At 40.5% G+C, this 19,479-nt stretch overlaps 1 protein-coding gene across 9 annotated transcripts in view; it reads left to right on the top strand.

Moving 5' to 3' along the window:
- The window catches only part of NSUN6 (NOP2/Sun RNA methyltransferase 6), a 108,136-nt gene that overhangs the window by 17,466 nt on the left and 71,191 nt on the right, over positions 1–19,479 (top strand). For 7 of the 9 annotated variants that reach the window (XR_014817878.1, XR_014817875.1, XR_014817877.1 and 4 more), the window contains 3 exons: positions 4,934–5,043; positions 6,284–6,437; positions 11,502–11,583. Coding sequence is in view for 4 of the 9 variants with exons in the window: in XM_021064826.2 (XP_020920485.2) it covers positions 4,934–5,043; positions 6,284–6,437; positions 11,502–11,583 (346 nt within the window). In the remaining 5 variants the exon portion in view is untranslated. The remainder of the gene's footprint in view (positions 1–4,933; positions 5,044–6,283; positions 6,438–11,501; positions 11,584–19,479) is intronic. The other 2 variants (XM_084980216.1, XM_005653806.4) reach the window with 1 other exon arrangement.

Here is a 19,479-nt window from a genome sequence, read left to right as displayed (position 1 = left end):
TTTAACAACAGATGTTAGCACTGGGAGGAGAGAAAAATCCAGCAGTCAGTGCAAAGCAGTAATTAGGAGTTGGATCACTTTTGCTGTACAGTTTGGGTTCGAGGAAAAAAAAAAATCTCAAGAGATTGCAGAACTGTGGTTCCTATATGGGTTTGGGATTCCAGTTCCTTTTGGGACATTAACATAAAAATCAGATCTAAGCCAGTTCCTGAGGTGCTTGGCAAAACCACTCTGGAGTGGCACCCATCAGTACAGGCCATGCCCCTTTCTCATAGTTAGAAGCTGCACTAAGAATCAAACCCCGTGAGTGAGAACCAGTGGGTTCGATCCCTGGCCTTGCTCTGTTAAGGATCCGGCGTTGTTGTGAGCTGTGGTGTAGGTTGCAGATGCAGCTCCTATTCAACACCTAGCCTGGGAACCTCCATATGCTGTGGGTGCAGCCCTAAAAAGAAAAAAAAAAAAAAAAGATGATAGATCAAAGCTGGGTAAGATTGTTACATTTCTGTGCAATAGTATGTTTTTATACTCAAAGGAAATAGGCTTATGTGAATGATGATCAGTTGTCTGAAGTTGATCATATTCTGCATCAAAAGACCTTTCTTTCTCACACTCCCAGCTCCATTTTGCAACATGGTATTGAAGGTTCAAGTCCCATGCCATTGAATCTCTAAAGATTTGCCATTTCTCAGCAATAAAATACACAAGCAGGTATACTTAGCAGAGTTCCAGGGATTGTACCACATTGTCAATATACAATTGAAGTTTTTTTTTTCAAACTATAAATGCAAGAAAGTTTTAATATTAGGAAAGCTTTTAATACAATGTAACATAGCAAAATATCCAATCAGAAAAAAATCTTGACAATCACAATAGATAAGGATGTGACAAAAGTCAGCACTTATTTCTGTTTCTGATTGGAGTTCTTGTGGCTCAGGCAGGTTTGATCCCTGGCCCTGCTCAGTAGGTTAAGGATCTGGTGTTGCCATGAGCTGTGATGTAGGTTGCAGATGCAGCTCGGATTCCGTGTGGCTGTGGCTGTGGTATAGGCTGGCAGCTGCAGCTCCAATTGAATCCCTAGCCTGGGCACTTCCATAGGCCACAGTAGGTGTGGCCCTGAAAAGAAAGAAAGAAAACCAGTCTTAGACAACTAAAACTAGGAAGTTAATTCTTTAATGGAGTAAACCTATCAGGAGTTCCCATTGTGGCTTAGCAGAAATGAATCTGACTAGTATCCATGAGGATGCAGATTTGATCCCTGACCTCACTCAGTGGGTTAAAGGATCTGGCTTTGCCGTGAACTGTGGTGTAGGCCAGTGGCTGCAGTTCTGAATTGACCCCCTAGCTTAGCAACATATGCTACAGGTGTGGACCCAAAAAGCCAAAAAGCCAAAAAAAAAAAAAAAAAAAGAAAAAGGCAACATATACAGCAAACTTAAGGGATTAGATTCTCACACCCCCACCCCAAACTGTAGTAAGTAGAGCTAACTGAAAGAGACTATAAAATCTGTTTCCTTGAAATGACTAAAAAAAGAATCAAAAACCTAGAAGACCCTCAGAGGGAGAAAAAGAATTGAAAAAGAATTTCTAGAAATAGAAATGAACATACTAGAGTTAAAACTCATTCAGTGAGTTAAACTGTAGGTTAGATCCAATGGATGGAGAATTAACCAATGGGGAGATGACTCAAAAGAAATTACCCAGAATGCCGGAGTCCCCATCGTGGCTCAGTGGTTGACGAATCTGACTAGGAACCATGAGGTTGCAGGTTCGATTCCTGGCCTTGCTCAGTGGGTTACTGATCCGGTGTTGCCCTGAGCTGTGGTGTGGGTCAAAGACGCAGCTTGGATCCTGCGTTGCTATGGCTCTGGGGTAGGCCTGCAGCTATAGCTCTGATTTGTCCCCTAGCCTGGAAACCTCCATATGCTGCAGGAGCAGCCCAAAAAAATGGCAAAAAGACAAAAAAAAGAAAAGAAAAGAAAAGAAATTACCCAGAATGCAGCAGGTAAAGTGGGTAAAACAATTGGAAGCATGAAACTGAGTCATGGAAAAGAGTGAACAGGCACTATGTGTTTGTAATGAGAACCAGATGTAGAGATAAATAACGGGTGAGAGAATATTCAGAGATACAATGGCCAAGAATTGTTGAAAGTCAGATTTCAGAAATACAACATCTAAAAGGCAAAGGTAAAGACAAATCCATGTCTAGATAATTCAGAAAGAAACTGAAGAACCCAAAGAGATCAGGCAGGTCTGAGGGCAGTTGAAGGTAAGAGGTGGAAGCTCCATCAGTAATCAGGTTGAGAGGTGATGCCTGTCTGACGTTGAGGGATGGGCCCAGAAGACCTGTCGGGGAATTAGAGGTGGCATCCTTGGGTGACTCGGTGAATGTTGAGTCAGAAGTTGTAGGGAGAAGAGTTTAAGATGATGACAGACTTTCTAGTTTGGTTATTCAGGTAGATAATGGCACTTTCTTCACAACTGGAAACAGAATGAAAAGCTTTGGGATGTTATCCAGGGTTTGAGGAGTGGATCAGAGCAATAACGTTGTTTAGGACCTGTTGAGTTTGAAGTAATTGTGGAACATCTATCCATGGCTCTCTGCAGGTAAGCAGTGTCTGGAAAGGCTGATCATTAGACTATGGGGGTTGTTTTTGTGATTGTTAAAGTCATGGTATTGCCAGGGTTTAGGATACAAAGTGTGAAGAGATGATTGGCATGTTTTAGAACTTGGGGGAATGATCCTCTTTGAGAAATGTATTGCTAGAGAATGAGCAGTGAGAGTGTTTGGAACCAGGAAAGAGTAGTGTAAAGCTGAGAGGTTTACTGAGGTTTGATCATTTGGGGATCATGGAAGGAAGATGTCCTTAATTCCCTCAGTAGGGAATTATGACAGCACATGTGAAATGTTGCCAACGAGGAAAGTTGATCAGAGACTGGGGTTCATGAGTTTTATTTTGGGGCTAATCACATAGGACGCCCTGACCTTTAAAAAATCTGTTATGAGTGTTAGAAGTGATACCTGGGGGGTTCCCATTGTGGCTCAGTGGTAACAAACATAACTAGTGTCCATGAGGATGCAGGTTCGATCCCTGGCCTTGCTCAGTGGGTTAAGGAACCACGTCACTGTGAGCTGTGGTATAGGTTGCAGATGCAGCTCAAATCCCATGTTGCTGTGGTGTAGGTGGGCCTCTGTAGCTCCCATTCCACTCCTAGCGTGGGAACTCCCATATTCTGCAGGTGTAGCCATAAAAAGAAGAGAAAACAAAACAAAACAGAAGTTAATGATTTACTTTGTAACCATCTACCACTTTAGAAATGTTTTTGAATTCCTCCTATGTTGTGTCTTAAAGGAATTTTCTCTTCTCTCTTAATGCTGTTTTGAAACAGCAATGCTTGTTAAATGATGAAGCAATTTTTTTTTCCATTGGGGGTTGTGATCTTAACCCACATAAAGCTTCATTGGGTGATTAGAACATAAACACTGATCATATCCTTTGTAACACAGAAGGTATCAGAGTTGCTGATGCAGACACTAGGCTGGGCCTCAAGGGGTGCCTTTGCCTGTTCTGCCCTGTGTGTCATTTCCTGTCACCTCAGTCATGCCTAATTTTTTTAATTGAGGTACAATTGGTATACAATATTATATGAGTTAGAGGTATGCAGTAATATACTGATTCACAATTTTAGGTTATGCCCCATTTTTAATTATTGTAAAATATTGGATATACCATAAAAAGAATTCAGTAATGGCATTTGCAGCAACATGGATGGACCGAGAGATTATCATACTGAGTGAAGTAAGTCAAAGATAAGTATGTTATGATATCACTTATATGTGGAGTCTAAAAATATGCAAATGAAGTTATTTACAAAAGGAAAATAGACCCATAGACAGAAAACAAATTTATGGTTACCGAGGGGAATCAATTAGTTTGGGATTAACATGCACACTACTATATATAAAATAAACAACAGAGCTTCTGTATAGCACAGAGAGCTATATTCAATATTTTGTAATAACTGATAGTGGAAAACAGTCTAAAAAGAATACATGTATTTTTATATTTATAAGAAATACAATTATTATGTATATAACGGAATGACTGCTGTACACCTGAAACTAATACAACATAAATCAACTGTACTTCACTAAAGAAAAATATATTGGCCTTATTTCCTGTACTGTGTATCCTTGTATCTTATTTTATACATAACACTTTGTACCTCTTAATCCCCAACCCCTGTCTTGCCCCCCCACTTCCCTCTCCCCACTGGTAACCACTAGTTCTCTTTATCTGAGGGTCTGCTGCTTTTTTGTTATATTGACTAGTTTGTTGTATTTGATAACAAATTTTTGGTGCTACTTACTGCTTTGCATAAGGATCCTGGTTTTTTTGCTCATCCTCTTTGTAGGTTTTTCTTTCTCTTTTTTTTTTTTCTTTTTGCCACACTTATGGCATGTAGAAGTTCTCTGGCCAGGGATCAAACCTGCAACCACAGCTGTGACAATACCAGATCCTTTACTGCTAGACCACTGGGGAACTCCCTTCTTTATAATTTTTTAAAAAAATATTTCTTCTGTATTTATTTTCCTTTTTCCAGCTTTCTTTTTCTCATTTATTCACTAGTGGCATTCCTTTGGGATAATCAAGACTAAAGAGGTTTAAAGAGGTACAGTGAGATCCTGCTGTGTAGCATTGAGAACTATGTCTAGATGCTTATATCACAACAGAACAATGGGAGGGAAAAAAATGTATACATGTATGTGTAACTTGGTCTCCATGCTGTACAGCGGGAAAAAAAAAATAAACAAATAAATAGGTTATTTAGGGTTCAAATTGAAACACTGAAAAAGCTGGTAGGCATTGGAGGTTAACACCTTAACGTTGGAGGTTAACGCCCTGTGTTAAGTTTCCCTCGTCTTGCGTCCTAGGAAGAATATAAAACAACAGCACTGTGAAGTTATTGTTGGAGCCCAGTGTGGCAACTCAGTGTTACGAGGAGCCCACGTGTATGTTCCAGGAATTGTGTCAGCCTCAAAATGTAAGTCTAATGTTTAGGTTTCTCTGTAAAATGTTTGCTAACATTTATGTGTATCATCAAATTGGAAAATTTATTATCACTGAGATGTATTTCAGATTTCCTTTAGTGAAGACATTTTCCAAGCTTTGTATTTAGTAAAGCCACTTGAGGGACATTTCTGATGTGGACTAACGGATTAGGCATCCACGTGAGGTTTTCTGCCAATGTTTTTATTCCGTATGAGGATGTGTGTGCTGTTTGTTTAGAGGATCATAACTGACTAATAGAGTAAGATGTCCGTGAAGTGGTATGTATGTATCCCATTGCTCTAAAACCTCGGGCTGCTGTACTATCATTAGTGAGGGGAACATTCAGAGCCTGGAATTTTAATTTGGAGATGAAACTCAGTGTTCTTAATTTACTCTCTTAAGGGGTGTTAGGTTTGGGGAAAATAATTTAAATAGAAGGTATTCTTTTTTTTTTTCTGCTCAGCTAAAGACTTCCAATTGGGATTAGATTTGTTTGGTTGGTTGGTTGGTTTTTTTTAGGGCTGCACTTGTGGCATATGGAAGTTCCCAGGCTAGGGTTCGAATTGGAGCAGTGACTGCCAGTCTATACCAAAGTCACAGGAACAGGATCCTTAACCCACTGAGTGGGGCCAGGGGTCAAACCTCATGGATACTAATTGGGCTTGTTACCACTGAGCCACAATGGGAAATCTGCAATTCTGGCAGGATTTTTTTTTTTTTTTTTTTTTTGTCTTTTTAGGGCAGCACCCACGGCACATGGAGGTTCCCAGGCTAGGGGTCTAATTGGAGCTGTGGCTGCCAGCCTACGCCACAGTAACTCAGGATCCTAACCACGTCTGTGACCTATACCACAGCTCATGGGAACGCTGGATCCTTATCATACTGAGCGAGGCCAGGGATGAAACTTGCAACCTTATGGTTCCTAGTCAGATTCATTTGCATTGCGCCACGACAGGAGCTCCATGGTAGGATGTTTTGAAGATTATTCTGTATCTTTGTTTTCCTAGGTAAAAATCTTGAATTAGATTATTGTTGGGAAACATTCAAAAGTAAAAGTTATATTTTCTATGAGGAATCATATTGAGACAGTGGCCCTGGTTTAAACTGTTTCATTCCCACTGTTGATACCCCTTGGCCTCCCTAGTCTTAAAGCTTGAAGACTTAAAGCTGAAAGAATTTTCACTATTCTGCTGAAATATGATCAGTGTGATACAATTTTCTTCTTTCTCTAGTTATGAAAGGTGGAGATACTGTTTCCGTATACTCTGATATTAAAGGCAAATGTAAGAAAGGAGCCAAAGAATTTGATGGAACAAAAATATTTCTTGGAAATGGGATTTCTGAACTAAGCCGCAAAGAAATCTTCAGCGGGCTACCTGATCTTAAGTATGTTATCACATGTTGTTTGGGGAAAATAAACATCCTTTTTGTGAATCAAAATAATTAAAAAGTGTAAAAACTATATCTAGTTGCATAACATGAATAATTTTATTGGTGTAAATTTAACTAGAAAATATTGGTTTAACCCATAATGCCTTACTTTTTGGGGGGAAATATGTATTTAGGTAAAATAGTAAATGCTCATATTAAAGAGCCAAAGTAGGAGTTCCCTCTGTGGTGCAGTGAGTTAAGAATCTGATTGCAGTGGCTCAGGTCGGTGCAGAGGCATGGATTCAATCCTTGGCCCAGTAACAGTAAGTTAAGGATCCAGCATTGCCACAGCTGCTGCCTGGATATAATCCCTGGCCTGGGAACTTCATATGCTGTAGATGTGGTCATTGAGGAAAAAAAAAAAAGGCCAAAGTAAGCAACCATATACACTGTAATTGTCAAAATTTTACTTTTCCTTTTGAATGTTAATTTGGAAAGTCTTGCATCTTTGGAAAACTTTACTTATCTTGATAAAAGATGAATTAAATGACCTATCTAGATCTTTTTAACAGTCTATGTGAAAAAACTTATGATTTTGATATAAGCTTTTTTCACATAGAAATTTCTTCCACATAAAAATTTTAGCAGAAAGCCAGCACCCACGTCAATACTTGTGGTCAAAAGTTAATGTTTGGATTTATTCAAACCAAATTAAAATACAAGTTCGTTTCAGATCATTTCTGGTTGCTACAGGCTCTAAATAAATTAAATCTGTGGACAGTCCAGTTTCTCATTTTGCTTAGTATTTTCAGCCTGTTTTAGGGACTCTCCATTTCTCTAAAGCTGACAGCTGAGGGAGATAGCGGTGAAAGCTGTGTATTTATCCATCAAAGACAAGGCCACATCCCCAATTCCTGGGACAGGTTTTCATATTTCAACAGTTCAGATTTTTTTTTTTTTTTTTTTTTTTTGCTTTTCAGGGCTGCACTTGAGGCATATGGAGTTTCTCAGGCTAGGGGTCAAATCGGAGCTACATCTGCTGGTCTACACCACAGCAACACCAGATCCGAGTAGCATCTGCAACCTACACCACAGCTCACAGCAATGCCAGATCCTTAACCCACTGAGCGAGTCCAGGGATTGAACCTGAAACCTCATGGTTTCTAGCCAGATTCGTTTCCGCTACTCCATGATGGGAACTCCAGCAGTTTGGATTTATAGTTGAAGTTAATTCTTCTAAGGAAACAGGCTATTCCCTACATCTCAAGGTAGTAGTACTTTTCAAATGGCCAAGAATATTTTTTTCTCCTCAGAAGGCCTTATGAATATGAAGGTTATTCATATATCTACTGCGTTAATCTTTGGGTCTGGACCAGGGGGTTGATACTTTGAGTACTTCCTGTGGTTTGTTATTAGTGGTACGTGCTTCACCCTCTTATTTGATGTGTTGGTTCCAGTATCTGTGTCAACAGACCTCTGAGTGCTGTTTTCTTTGTTGGCGGGAATAGGAGGCAGCCATCTTTGCAGAAACTTTTTTTTTTTTTTTTTTTTTTTTTTTTTGGCCATGCCCACTGCATGCAGAAGTCCCTGGGCCAGGGATCAAACCCAAACCATAGCAGCAACAAGGCCGGATTCTTAACCCCAGACCACCAGGGAACTCCAAAAAACTGTTCTTTAAACTCAGCATTCATTTAGTTTGTTAGGATTTCTTTCCATGCCTTTTGGAGAAAAAACATGCTTCCACAACAACGAAATGTTACATGTATACACTGTTACTTACATTCTTTTAAAACTTCAGAACCTTTTCTACCCCCACTACCTTTGTACATTGAAATAGTGAATTTGTGCCCTTTGGTTTCTTGAATTCCAGCTGAGTTGAATCATTCATAGACTCAGAGATAGATTAGTATACTAACAGATGGTTTATCCTATTAGGTCTTATATTTTGCATTATTATATGAAGGTACATGCTATAGAAATAGTTTTAAGAGAAACATATAAGCCCATACCCAAACAATAACTGGCTTTAGTTATTCTTTGTCATATTATTTTATTTTACTTTTTATTTTTTAAAAATTATAGTTGATTTACAATGTTGTTCCAACTCTGTCATATTATTTTAAATTGAATATTGTACAGGTGGACACTCTTAAGCTGATAGGCTTGGTCAGAAGGAGAGAGTCAAGGGGGAACCAGATCTTGGAAGCACTGAGTGGGAACTGGGTTGGGAAGGCAGGCGTGTAAATGTTAGTTTCAGAATTTTTCAGAGGACTGGAGTCCTGCAAGTCAGAATCCTTTAAATTTTGGAGGCGTGATCGATCAGTCAAGGCTTTTGGTGATGGGTTTAGGCTCTGGGGTTGGGGTTCAGGTGTTGAGCAAGGTAAGCACCCCAGTTGTCTCAACAAAGAACCGACTTTTGAATGTGAGGCAGTGACATTTTTGAAGTTTCTTTTGTGTATTTTCTGCTCCAGGGCAGGAACTATTTAAGAAGTGGTTTGATGTGATCCTGATTGGGGATCAGAGTCTTATCTCCGATAGAAGGTCCAGATCTAGAGATTGCAAATGTTAAATGAGTGTGGGTTAAAGGAGCTCACATTTGCAGTCAGACGCACTGCAGAGACACGCTACCCATAGCTACAGAAGTTACTTCACTCTAAAGGCAGCATAAACTTACTGTGCTGTGGCATAGAAATCCACAGATAATTTGATCTTTGTCCCGGGTTCCTGGCACACAGCTCCTAAAACCCTTGGAATCACAGGTGTGGTAAGAATGCTCTTGTATCCCTCAGCCAGCTTCAGGATGGGCGCTGTTGGCCAGAGCAGCCAACCCCGTGATTAGAAGGTTGGCACTTTGATCCCAAGCCACAGACCTCTGGGGAAGAGAGGGGAGTGGAGAGCAAACTAATCACTGGTGGCTGATGATTGAATCAGTTGTGCTTATGTGATGAAACTGCCCTTAGAACCAGGAACAGACGAGCTTGGCAAGCCCTCAGGATGGGCATCCATGCCACCCCTCCCATAGCTTGCCCTGGGGCAGCTCTTCTGTTTGACTATTTCCCCGTTTGCTTCATAATAAACTGGTACTTGTAAGTAAAGGGTTTTCCTGAGTTCTGTGAGTCATTCTAGTGACTTTGCAAACCTCAGGTGGGAGATACAGGAACCTCCACATTCATAGCCACCCAAGGACGGGTGGCAACCCTGGGATGTGCAGCTGGCACCTGGAATGGGGGCAGGCTTGTTGGACTGAACCTGTGGAGTCTGACCAGGACCTCGGGCAGTCGGTATCAGAGTCAACTAGAATTGTAGGACACCTAGGGGTGTTCAGAGAGGTGGGGAGTTGGCTGGTGTGAGAGAGAGACAGAGAGCTCCACACACTTGGAGTCGGAAGGATTGTGAGTAAAAGCAGCCCCCATGCCCGTATCAGGTAGGATACAGACCATCCGTGCAAGTGCTTCTCTGCCAGGATCAGTTCACAAGCTATGAGCTTGTCTCCCGTGCTGTACCCGTGGGCTCTGTTCTTGTTCGCCCTACTTGGACTCTCCTCTGCTTGCACCCTTGTAACTTTTTGAAATCCTCATTTTTACCTTGCCTTTATGATCAGACAGCACTTTTTCTGGGCACCTCTAGTCCCTGGAATAAGGTGTTGACTTCTTCTTTTTCTTTTTTTTCCTGTTTTTTTTTTTTTTTTTCCCCCTTCTTCTTAGGACTGCACCTGTGGCATATGGAAATTCCCAGGGTAGGGGCTGAATTGACGCCAGATCTGAGCCTCATCTGCAACAACTTACATCGCAGCTCACGGCCATGCTGGATCCTCAACCCACCAAGCAAGTCCAGGGATCGAACCCGCATCCTCATGGATACTAGTTGGGTTCTTAACCTGCTGAGCCAGGGCGGGAACTCTGATTTTCCTGTTTTCTTGCTCCCTCTAGCCAGGTTTGGCTTTCTCTAACTGCACACTCGCATACTCTCTCTCCCCTTTGGGAGCCTCTGGGAGATTCTTTGATGCTGATGTCTGTCTTAGTGGGTCACTGTCCACTTGGCCGTCCTTCCTCCTCTGCTCAGTTCCACTGCCACCCACAGTGGGACAGAGGGGGCGAAGGTCACCCTGTGGATTGTGCCAGTACCAGACAATTACTCTTGAAAGAGCAGAGAGGAAAGCAGTGTGGCGTGGTTGTCATTGCATTACATCGGTGTGATTCTTACATAGGGGTGTGTGTGTATATATAAATTTAATATATATTAAATTTATTTACAATGTATTAATTTCTGTCTACAGCAGTGGCTCAGTTTTATATGTATATATTTATTCTTTTTAGTAAGATTTATTATAGGATATTGAATATAGTTCTCTGTGCTGTGCAGTAGGGTCTTATTGTTTTTCTGTCCCATGTATAAGCTTCTATTTGCTAATCCCAAACTCCCAATCCTTGCCTCCCCAACCCCCTGCCCATGGGTATTACTCAGCCATTAAAAAGAATGGAATACTGCCATTTGCAGCAATATGGATGGACCTAGAGATGATCATACCAAGTGAAGGAAGTCAGACAAACCAATACCACATGATTTCAGTTATACGTGGACTCTGACATACAGTGCACATAAACATATCTACAAAACAGAAACAGACTCACAGATACATATTTGTATTTTTCATACAACTACTGAGCTTAGTGCCTGGCAAACTGAAGCCTTTCCAAAATGTTTATTGAATTGAAAGGCAGATGAAAGTGATCATAAATCTGGTACCAGAAGGATGAGAACACATCAGTGAATAAGGACTCAGATGTTCTTCACGTTTTAGTCTGTTCAGATCTCTAAAGAGATGAAGTGGTGCCTAAATGAAAAATTTGTGTAACTTTATCCTTTTTAGTGCTCCCAGTGGCTTTCTCTGCTGTGGGTAAGAATTCAAGAACAATTCACAGGAATACTCTTTAAGTATTTTGGTGTTGAGTGAAAAAGATTTTATATTTTTTATATACTTTATCTTATATTTGATGTGCTATTTGAGTATATTCCTAGAGATGGAATTTGTGTAGTCTTTGTAATTATACTGAGTAATGTTAGATTTCCTGTTTTCAGAGGCATAGGCATAAGAATGACGGAACCAGTGTATCTCAGCCCTTCATTTGACGATGTACTGCCTGGCTACTTATTTTTACAGGTAAGTGTTTGTAAAAGCAGAATATTTAGTCAGATTGAGACATACTTCCATGAACTACTTGAAATATAAGGGTTTGTTATTCTCTTTTTTACCTTTTTGTTGTTGTTGTGTATTGGTGTTTTCTGGTTAAGTAGTAAAAAAAGCCTAGTAAACACTCTTTTTTCTCAAATGATTTTTAATGACTTTTTCTCTCTCCCTTTGCCCAGTGGTGCTTTAATGACTTACTGTAACGATTGCTTTCCATCTCAGAATATTAGTCCCTAAATAAGGCATACATTTGCTCTCTGTACAACTGTTCATGTGTAATTTTGAGTGAGATTCAAATGGCATACCACCAGCAGATTTTGGTCAAATGCTTATCAGTTGCAGTGATATGTAACAGGTAACTTGTTTGGCCTTTTCCAGTTATGGCATACGTTCATGTACATTAATTCACATGATTTATTACGATCTGCTGGTTAGGTGGCATTGTTACTGTTATTCCCAGTCTACGATGAAGATACTGAAGACCAGATATGGTTGGGTTCTTGAACAAGGTCATGCAATCGGTAATTAGCAGCATCTGAGCTCTATCCTAAGCGTAGATCCCATTTGCATTCTCCTCTGTCTAGTGTGTAACCAAAAGACATTTTATAAATCCAGAGACTGACTTAATCCTTGTGTCAACAAATAGAAAAACGGATTGAAAAAACCAGATTTTGGAGTTCCTGTCGTGGTGCAGCAGAAATGAATCTGATTAGGAACCATGAGGTTATGGGTTCGATCCCTGTCCTCGCTCAGTGGGTTAAGGATCTGGCATTGCCGTGAGCTGCAGTGTAGGTTGCAGACTTGGCTCGGATCTGGCGTTGCTGTGGATCCTACCACCTGAATGGTCTTTAGTTGGGCTGGCTGGGGTAGAGCCTGGGTCAGGATGGTGAAAAGCTCTCCCAGGTGCTTCTTGTTTGCAGCTAAAGTTGGGAATTGCTATAGCACAGGACCTGGGAGATCTTAAAAACATTGGTGCCCAGGCCTGGTTGCTGAAAATTCTGATCTAACTATTCTGGATGAGGACTACACGTTACAAGACAAAACAAAACAAAAACTGCTCACCAGGTGATTTTATCCTGCAACCAGGATTGACAACATTGGATTCTTTTTTGTCTTTTGTCTTTTTTTGTCTTTTTTTTTTTTTGTTGTTGTTGTTGTTGCTATTTCTTGGGCCACTCCCGCGGCATATGAAGGTTCCCAGGCTAGGGGTTGAATCGGAGCCGCAGCCACCGGCCTACGCCAGAGGCACAGCAACGCAGGATCCGAGCCGCGTCTGCAACCTACACCACAGCTCACGGCAATGCCGGATCGTTAACCCACTGAGCAAGGGCAGGGACCGAACCCGCAACCTCATGGTTCCTAGTCGGATTCGTTAACCACTGCGCCACGATGGGAACTCCAACATTGGATTCTTAACTCACTGAGTCACTAGGGAATTCCTCTTTTTTTTTCTTTGTCTTTTGTCCTTTTAGGGCTGCACCCGGGGCATGTGGAGGTTCCCAGCCTAAGGGTCTAATCAGAGCTGTTGCTGCTGGCCGACGCCAGAGCCACAGCCACGCCAGATCCGAGCTGTGTCTGCGTCCTACACCACAGCTCACGGCAACGCCAGATCCTTAACCCACTGAGTGAGGCCAGGGATCGAACCTGCAACCTCATGTTTCCTAGTCGGATTCCGCTGCACCATGACAAGAACTCCTCTTTTTTTTTTTTTTTTTTTTTTTTAGGTTTTATTGACGTACAGTTGATTTATAATGCTGTGTTAATTTCTGCTGTACAGCAAAGTGATTCAGTTATACCTATATATATTTTTATATTTTCTATTATGGTTTATCACAGGACATTGAATATAATTTCCTGTGCTATACTGGAGGACCTTGTTGTTTATCTGTTCTATAAATAATACTTTGCCTCTGCTAATCCAAAATTTCCAATCTATCTCTCCCCAATCCTCCTTCTTCTTGGCACCCACAAGTGTGTTTTCTTTGTGTGTGAGTGTTTCCATTACCAGAACATTCTTACTGTGTTACATAGGATTGGAAATTTCTGTCATCTTTGGCCCTTAAAACAAATTTTTTTTTTAGGAGTTCCCATTGTGGCTCAGCGGTTAAAGAACCCCACTAGTATCCCTGAGGATGCGGGTTCGATCTCTGGCCTCACTCAGTGGGTTAAGGATCCGGCGTTGCTGGGAGCTGTGGTGTAGGTTGCAGGCACGGCTTAGATCCTGTGTTCCTGTGGTTGTGACATAGGCTGGCAGCTGTAGTTCCGACTCCACCCCTAGCCTGGGAACCTCCATATGCCGTGAATGTGGCCCTAAAAAGACAAAAAAAAATTACATTATTTTTAAAAATTGAAGTATCATTGATTTACAATGTTGTGTTAATTTCTGCTGTACAGCAGAGTGATTCAGTTATGTATATGTACAAACATACATATACACATACTTACACACATACACACACACTGTTTTTTCGTATTTTTTCCATACTGTTTATCATAGGACATTGAATATAGTTTCCTGTGCTATACAGTAGCACCTTGTTGTTTATCCCTTCCACGTATAATAGGTTACATCTGCCAAATCTAACCTTTCCTCAGTCCTCCCCTGGTCCCCTCCCTCTTGGCAACCAGAAGTCTGTTCTTTCCCATGAGTATGTTTCTGTTTCAAAGATAGGTTCTTTTGTGTCATATTTTATTTATTTATTTAGTTTTTTCTTTTTAGGGCTGCAGCTGCAGCATGTGGAGATTCCCAGGCCAAGGGTTGAATTGGAGCTGCAGCTGCCAGCCTATACTGTAGCCACAGCCATGCAGGATCTGAGCTGCGTCTGTGACCTACACCACAGCTCATGGCAACGCCAGATCCTTAACTGACTGAGCAAGGCCAGGGATCAAACCCTCAACCTCATAGTTCCTAGTCGGATTTATTTCCACTGCGCCACGACAGGAACTCCTTGTGTCATATTTTAGATTCCACACACATTTGTCTTTCTCTGGCTTACTTGGCTTAGTATTGTTGCGGAAACCGCAAAAACCGTGGCGATGGAAGGAGACAAACAGCACCCGGAGATATGGAAAAGCAAGGTTTAGTCAGCACTGGTGCGGGCTCAGAGGAGTCACCTCCAGAGTCTGAGCACCAGGTCTTTGTTCTCAGGAACTTTTATACACTACAAGGTCTTGATTTTCCCATGTAAGCATCCCGGACCTCCCCATCCCCAAGCAGACAGTGTTCCTCCCTAAGAAACTGAGCGAGCAAGGTGACAGAAGCAGAACTGATAAGCAGTGTTGGGTACATGATTAGCAGGGCTGCTGGCTTGGACAGAGGGCACACAGTTGTGACATTATTACAAGAAGGGTGGTATAGTGATGAGCATAGCTGGAAAGGCTTGCAGCTGCCTTCTTAGCCAAGGGGGGTTGTTCTTTAGTTAAAACTCTATTTCAGTATGATAATCTTTAGTTACATTTGTGTTGCTGCTAATGTCGTTATTTAATTCTTTTTTAATAGTTGAGTAATATTCCATTGTATGTACCACATCTTTATCAGTTCATCTGTTAATGAACATTAAATTGTTTCCATGTATTGGCTATTGTGAATAGTGCCGCTGTGAGCATAGGGGTGCGTGTATCTTTTCAAATTAGAGTTTGATCTGGGTATGTGCACAGGAGGGGAATTGCTTGGTATCTTTTCAAATTAGAGTTTGATCTGGGTATGTGCACAGGAGGGGAATTGCTTGGTCATACGATAACTCTGTCCATAGTTTTCTGAGGAACCTCACTATCGTTTTCCATAGGGCTTTCACCAACTTTCCACCAGCAGCATTTTCTCCACATCCTCTCTAGCATTTGTTATTTGTAGACTTATTAATGATGGCCATTCAGACCAGTGTGACCCATGTACCTCATTGTAGTTCTGATTTGCATTTCTCTAGTAAGCAGTGATGTTGAGCAATTTCTCATGTGCCTGTCAGCAATTCGTATTTCTTCTTCGGAGAAATGTCTCTTTAGGTCTTTAGCTCATTTTTTGATTGGGTGCTGTTGGTTTGTATGAGCTGTTTGTATATTTTGGAAATTAAGCTCTAGTTGAGTGCATCATTTGCAAATGTTTTCTCCCATTATGTAGGTTATCTTTTCGTTTTGTTTATGGTTTCCTTTGCTGTGCAAAGCTTTTAATTTTGATTAGGTCCCATTTGTTTGTTTTTGCTTTTATTTCTTTTGCCCTAGGAACTGACCTAAGGAAACATTGGTATGATTTATGTCAGAATGTTTTGCTTATGATCTCTTCTAGGAGTTTTATGGTGTCATGTCTTATGATTAAGTCTTTAAACCACTTTCAGTTTATTTTTGTGTATGGCCACGGTATGTTCTGACTTTATTTTCATGTAGCTGTCCAACTTTGCCCCAAACCCCTTACTGAAGACTGTCTTCCTATTTTATATTCTTGCCTCTTTTGTTGAAGATTAATTTTTTTTTTTTGCCTTTTCTAGGGCTCCTCCCACGGCACATGGAGGCTCCCAGGCTAGGGGTCCAGCTGGAGCTGTGGCCACCGGCCTACATCACAGCCACAGCAACACAGGATCTGAGCCACGTCTATGACCTGCACCACAGCTGACAGCAACGCCGGATCCTTAACCCACTGAGCGAGGCTAGGGATCGAACCTGCAACCTCATGGTTCCTAGTCAGATTGGTTAACCACTGTGCCACGAAGGGAACTCCTGTTGAAGATTAACTGACTGTAGGTGTGTGGGTTTATTTCTGGGCTCTCTATTTTGTTCCATGGATCCATATATTTGTTTTTGTGCTGATACCATACCTTTTTGATTACTGTACTTGGTAGTGTTGTCTGAAGTCTGGAAGGGTTATGCTTCTTGCTTTGTTCTTTTTCTCCAGGATTGCTTTGGAAATTCTGGGTCTTTGGTGGTTGCATATAAATTTTAGCATTGTTCTAATTCTGTGTAAAGTGTCCTGGGTAATTTGATAGGGATCTTACCAAATCTGTAGATCGCTCTGGGTCGTATGGCCATTTTAACAATCTTAATTCTTACAATCTAAGTGCATTGGGTATCTTTCCATTTATTTAAATCATCTCGAGGTTATTAATGTTTTATAGTTCTCAGTGTATGTCTTTCATCTCCATCATGGTTATTCCTAAGTATTTTACTTTTGGGGTGTGATTTTTATTTTATTTTTTATTTTTATTTTTATTTATTTATTTATTTATTTATATTTTTTGCTTTTTTAGGGCTGCACCTGCAGCATATGGAGGTTCCCAGGCTGGGGGTCTATCAGAGCTACAGCTGCCGGCCTACACCACAGCCATAACAATGCCGGATCCTAGCCACATCTGCAACCTACACCACTCTCACGGCAATGCTGGGTCCTTAACCCACTGAGCAAGGCCAGGGATCGAACCCATAACCTCATGGTTCCAGTTGGATTTGTTTCTGCTGCACCACAGTGGGAACTCTGTTGGGGTACAATTTTTAAAAGGTATTTTTTATATTCCCTTCTGGTATTTCAGTGTTAATGTAAAGAAAGGCAATTTAATTTTGTTTGTAGTCTTGTATTCTGCTACAATGAATAATTTATCAGTTCTAGTAGTATTTGTATGGGGACTTCAGGGTCTTCTATAGGTGGTATCATGTCATCTGCATATAATGACAATTTTCCCTATTCCCTTCCAATTTGGATACCTTTTGTTTCTTGTCTGATTGCTGTGGTTAGGACTTAGAATACTTGTGGTGAGAGTGGGTATCCTTGCCTTGTTCCGAATTTTAGCGGGAAGTCTTTCAGCGTTTTCCTGTTGAGAATGTTAGCCGTGGGTCTGTTGTTGATAGCTTTCATCATGTTGAGATATATTCCCTTCCATACCCACTTTGGTGAATGTTTTTATCATGAATGGATGTCGAATTTTGTCAAATGCCTTTTCTGCATCTATTGAGATGATCATGGGTTTTTGTCTTTTGTTTATGTAGTTGTATCATGTTGATTGATTTGTGTATGTTAAACCATCCTTGTGAATTTGGGATGAATCCCACTTGATCATGGTGTATGATCTTTTTATGAGTTGTTGCATTTGGTTTGCTAATATTTTGTTGAGAATTTTTGCTTCTAGATTTATCAAAGATGATGGGCTGTGATTTGATTTGATTTTTTTTTTTTTTTTGGCTGTGTCTTTGCTTTTGGTATCAAGGTGATGGGGGCATCATAGAATGTCACTGGGAATTTTCCTCCTCTTCAGTTTTTTTGGAAAAGTTTGAGAAGGATTGGTGTAATTTCCTCTTTGTATGTTTGGTAGAATTCACCTGTGAAGCCATCTAGGCCTGGCTTGCTTTTTTATTTTTTCCTGCTGCACTCGTGGCATATGAAGTTCCCAGGCCAGAGAGTGAATCTGAGCTGCACTGCGGCCTTAAGAACCCAATCCCAGACCTTTAATCCACTGTACTGGACTGGGAATCAAACCTGTGTCTCAGCAGCGACCTGAGCCACCACAGAGACAGCACTGGATCCTTAACCCAATGTGGCCCAGTGGGCACTCCTGGGCCTGGGCGTTTGTTTGTAGGGAGCTTTTAAATTGCAGATTTTATTTCACTTTTAATGATCGGTTTGTTCAAGTCATCTATTTCTTCTTGATACTGTTTTGGTGGGCTATATGATTATAGAAATTTGTTCCTTTCTTCTAGGTTGTTGAATTTATTGGCATGTAATTGTTCATAGTTTTCCCTTATGGTTTGATTGTGTTTCTGTGGTGTTCATTGGTATGTCTCCTTTTGTATTTCATTTATTTGGGTTTTCTCTTCCTGGTGAGCTTGGCCTAAGGTTTGTCAATCTTGTTTACTCTTTCAAAGAACCAGCTCTTGGTTTTATTGATTTTTTTCTATCTTTTAAACTATTTTAGTTATTTTCTTTTCTGATCTTTATTATTTCCTTCCCTCTACTGACTTTGGTTCTGTTTGTCCATCACTTTCTAAATCTTTTTAAGTAGTAGGTTGTTTGAGATTTTTCTTGTTTTTATGAGGAAGGACTATATCTCTGTGAACTTCCTTCTAAAAACTGCTTTTGGTGCATCCCTATAGATTTTGTTTTGTTGTGTTTTAAGTGCCATGTGTCTTGAGGTATTCTTTAATTTCCTCTTTGCTTTCATTGTTGACACATTGATTTTTGAGTAACATGTTTAGTCTCCATGTAATCATTTTTTCTTTTTTTTTCTGTGATTTCTCATTTCTTGCCATTGTGCTCAGAAAAGATGCTTGAGTTGATTTCTTCACTCTTAAAGTTGTTGAAGTTAGTTTTGTGCCCTAGTAAGTGATCAGTACTGAAAAATGTTGTATGTGTACGTGAATGTTTATTCTGGTTTTTTTGGAGGTAATGTCCTAAAAATACTGTTTCACTGTTCTATTGTATGTATCATTTAGGATCTCTGTGGCCTCATTGATTTTCTGCCCAGAAGATCTGTCCATTGATGTGATTGGGGTGTTAAAGTCTCCTACTATTTTATTCCTTTCAGTTTCTTCCACTATGTCTGTTAGTATTTGTTTTATGTACCTGGGTGCTCCTATATTAGGTGCATATATGTTAACAAGCATAAAATCCTCTTCTTATGTTGGTCCTTTTATCATTAAATAGTATTTTTTATGGCCTTGGTTTTGAGGTCTATTTTGTCTGATATGAATATTGTGATCACCACTTTGTTTTCATTCCATTTGCATGAAATATCTTTTTCCATATCCTGACTTTCAGTCTGTGTGTGTCCTTTGCCCTAAAGAGCATCTCTTGGAGGCAGCATATTGTAAGCTTTTGTTTTTTAATCCATTCTGCCACTCTGTATCTTTCAATTGGAACATTTAGTCCATTGACATTCCAGGTAACTTGTGATA

Source organism: Sus scrofa, chromosome 10 (assembly GCF_054392235.1).
Source record: "Sus scrofa isolate SSC_HxYL_T2T_F1_AM1 chromosome 10, Sscrofa_HxYL_maternal_Yorkshire_Landrace_v2.0, whole genome shotgun sequence".
Classification (NCBI taxonomy): Eukaryota; Metazoa; Chordata; class Mammalia; order Artiodactyla; family Suidae; genus Sus; species Sus scrofa.
The sequence above is the reverse complement of the archived record's forward strand: the minus strand, read 5'-3'. Positions and strand labels throughout refer to the sequence as shown.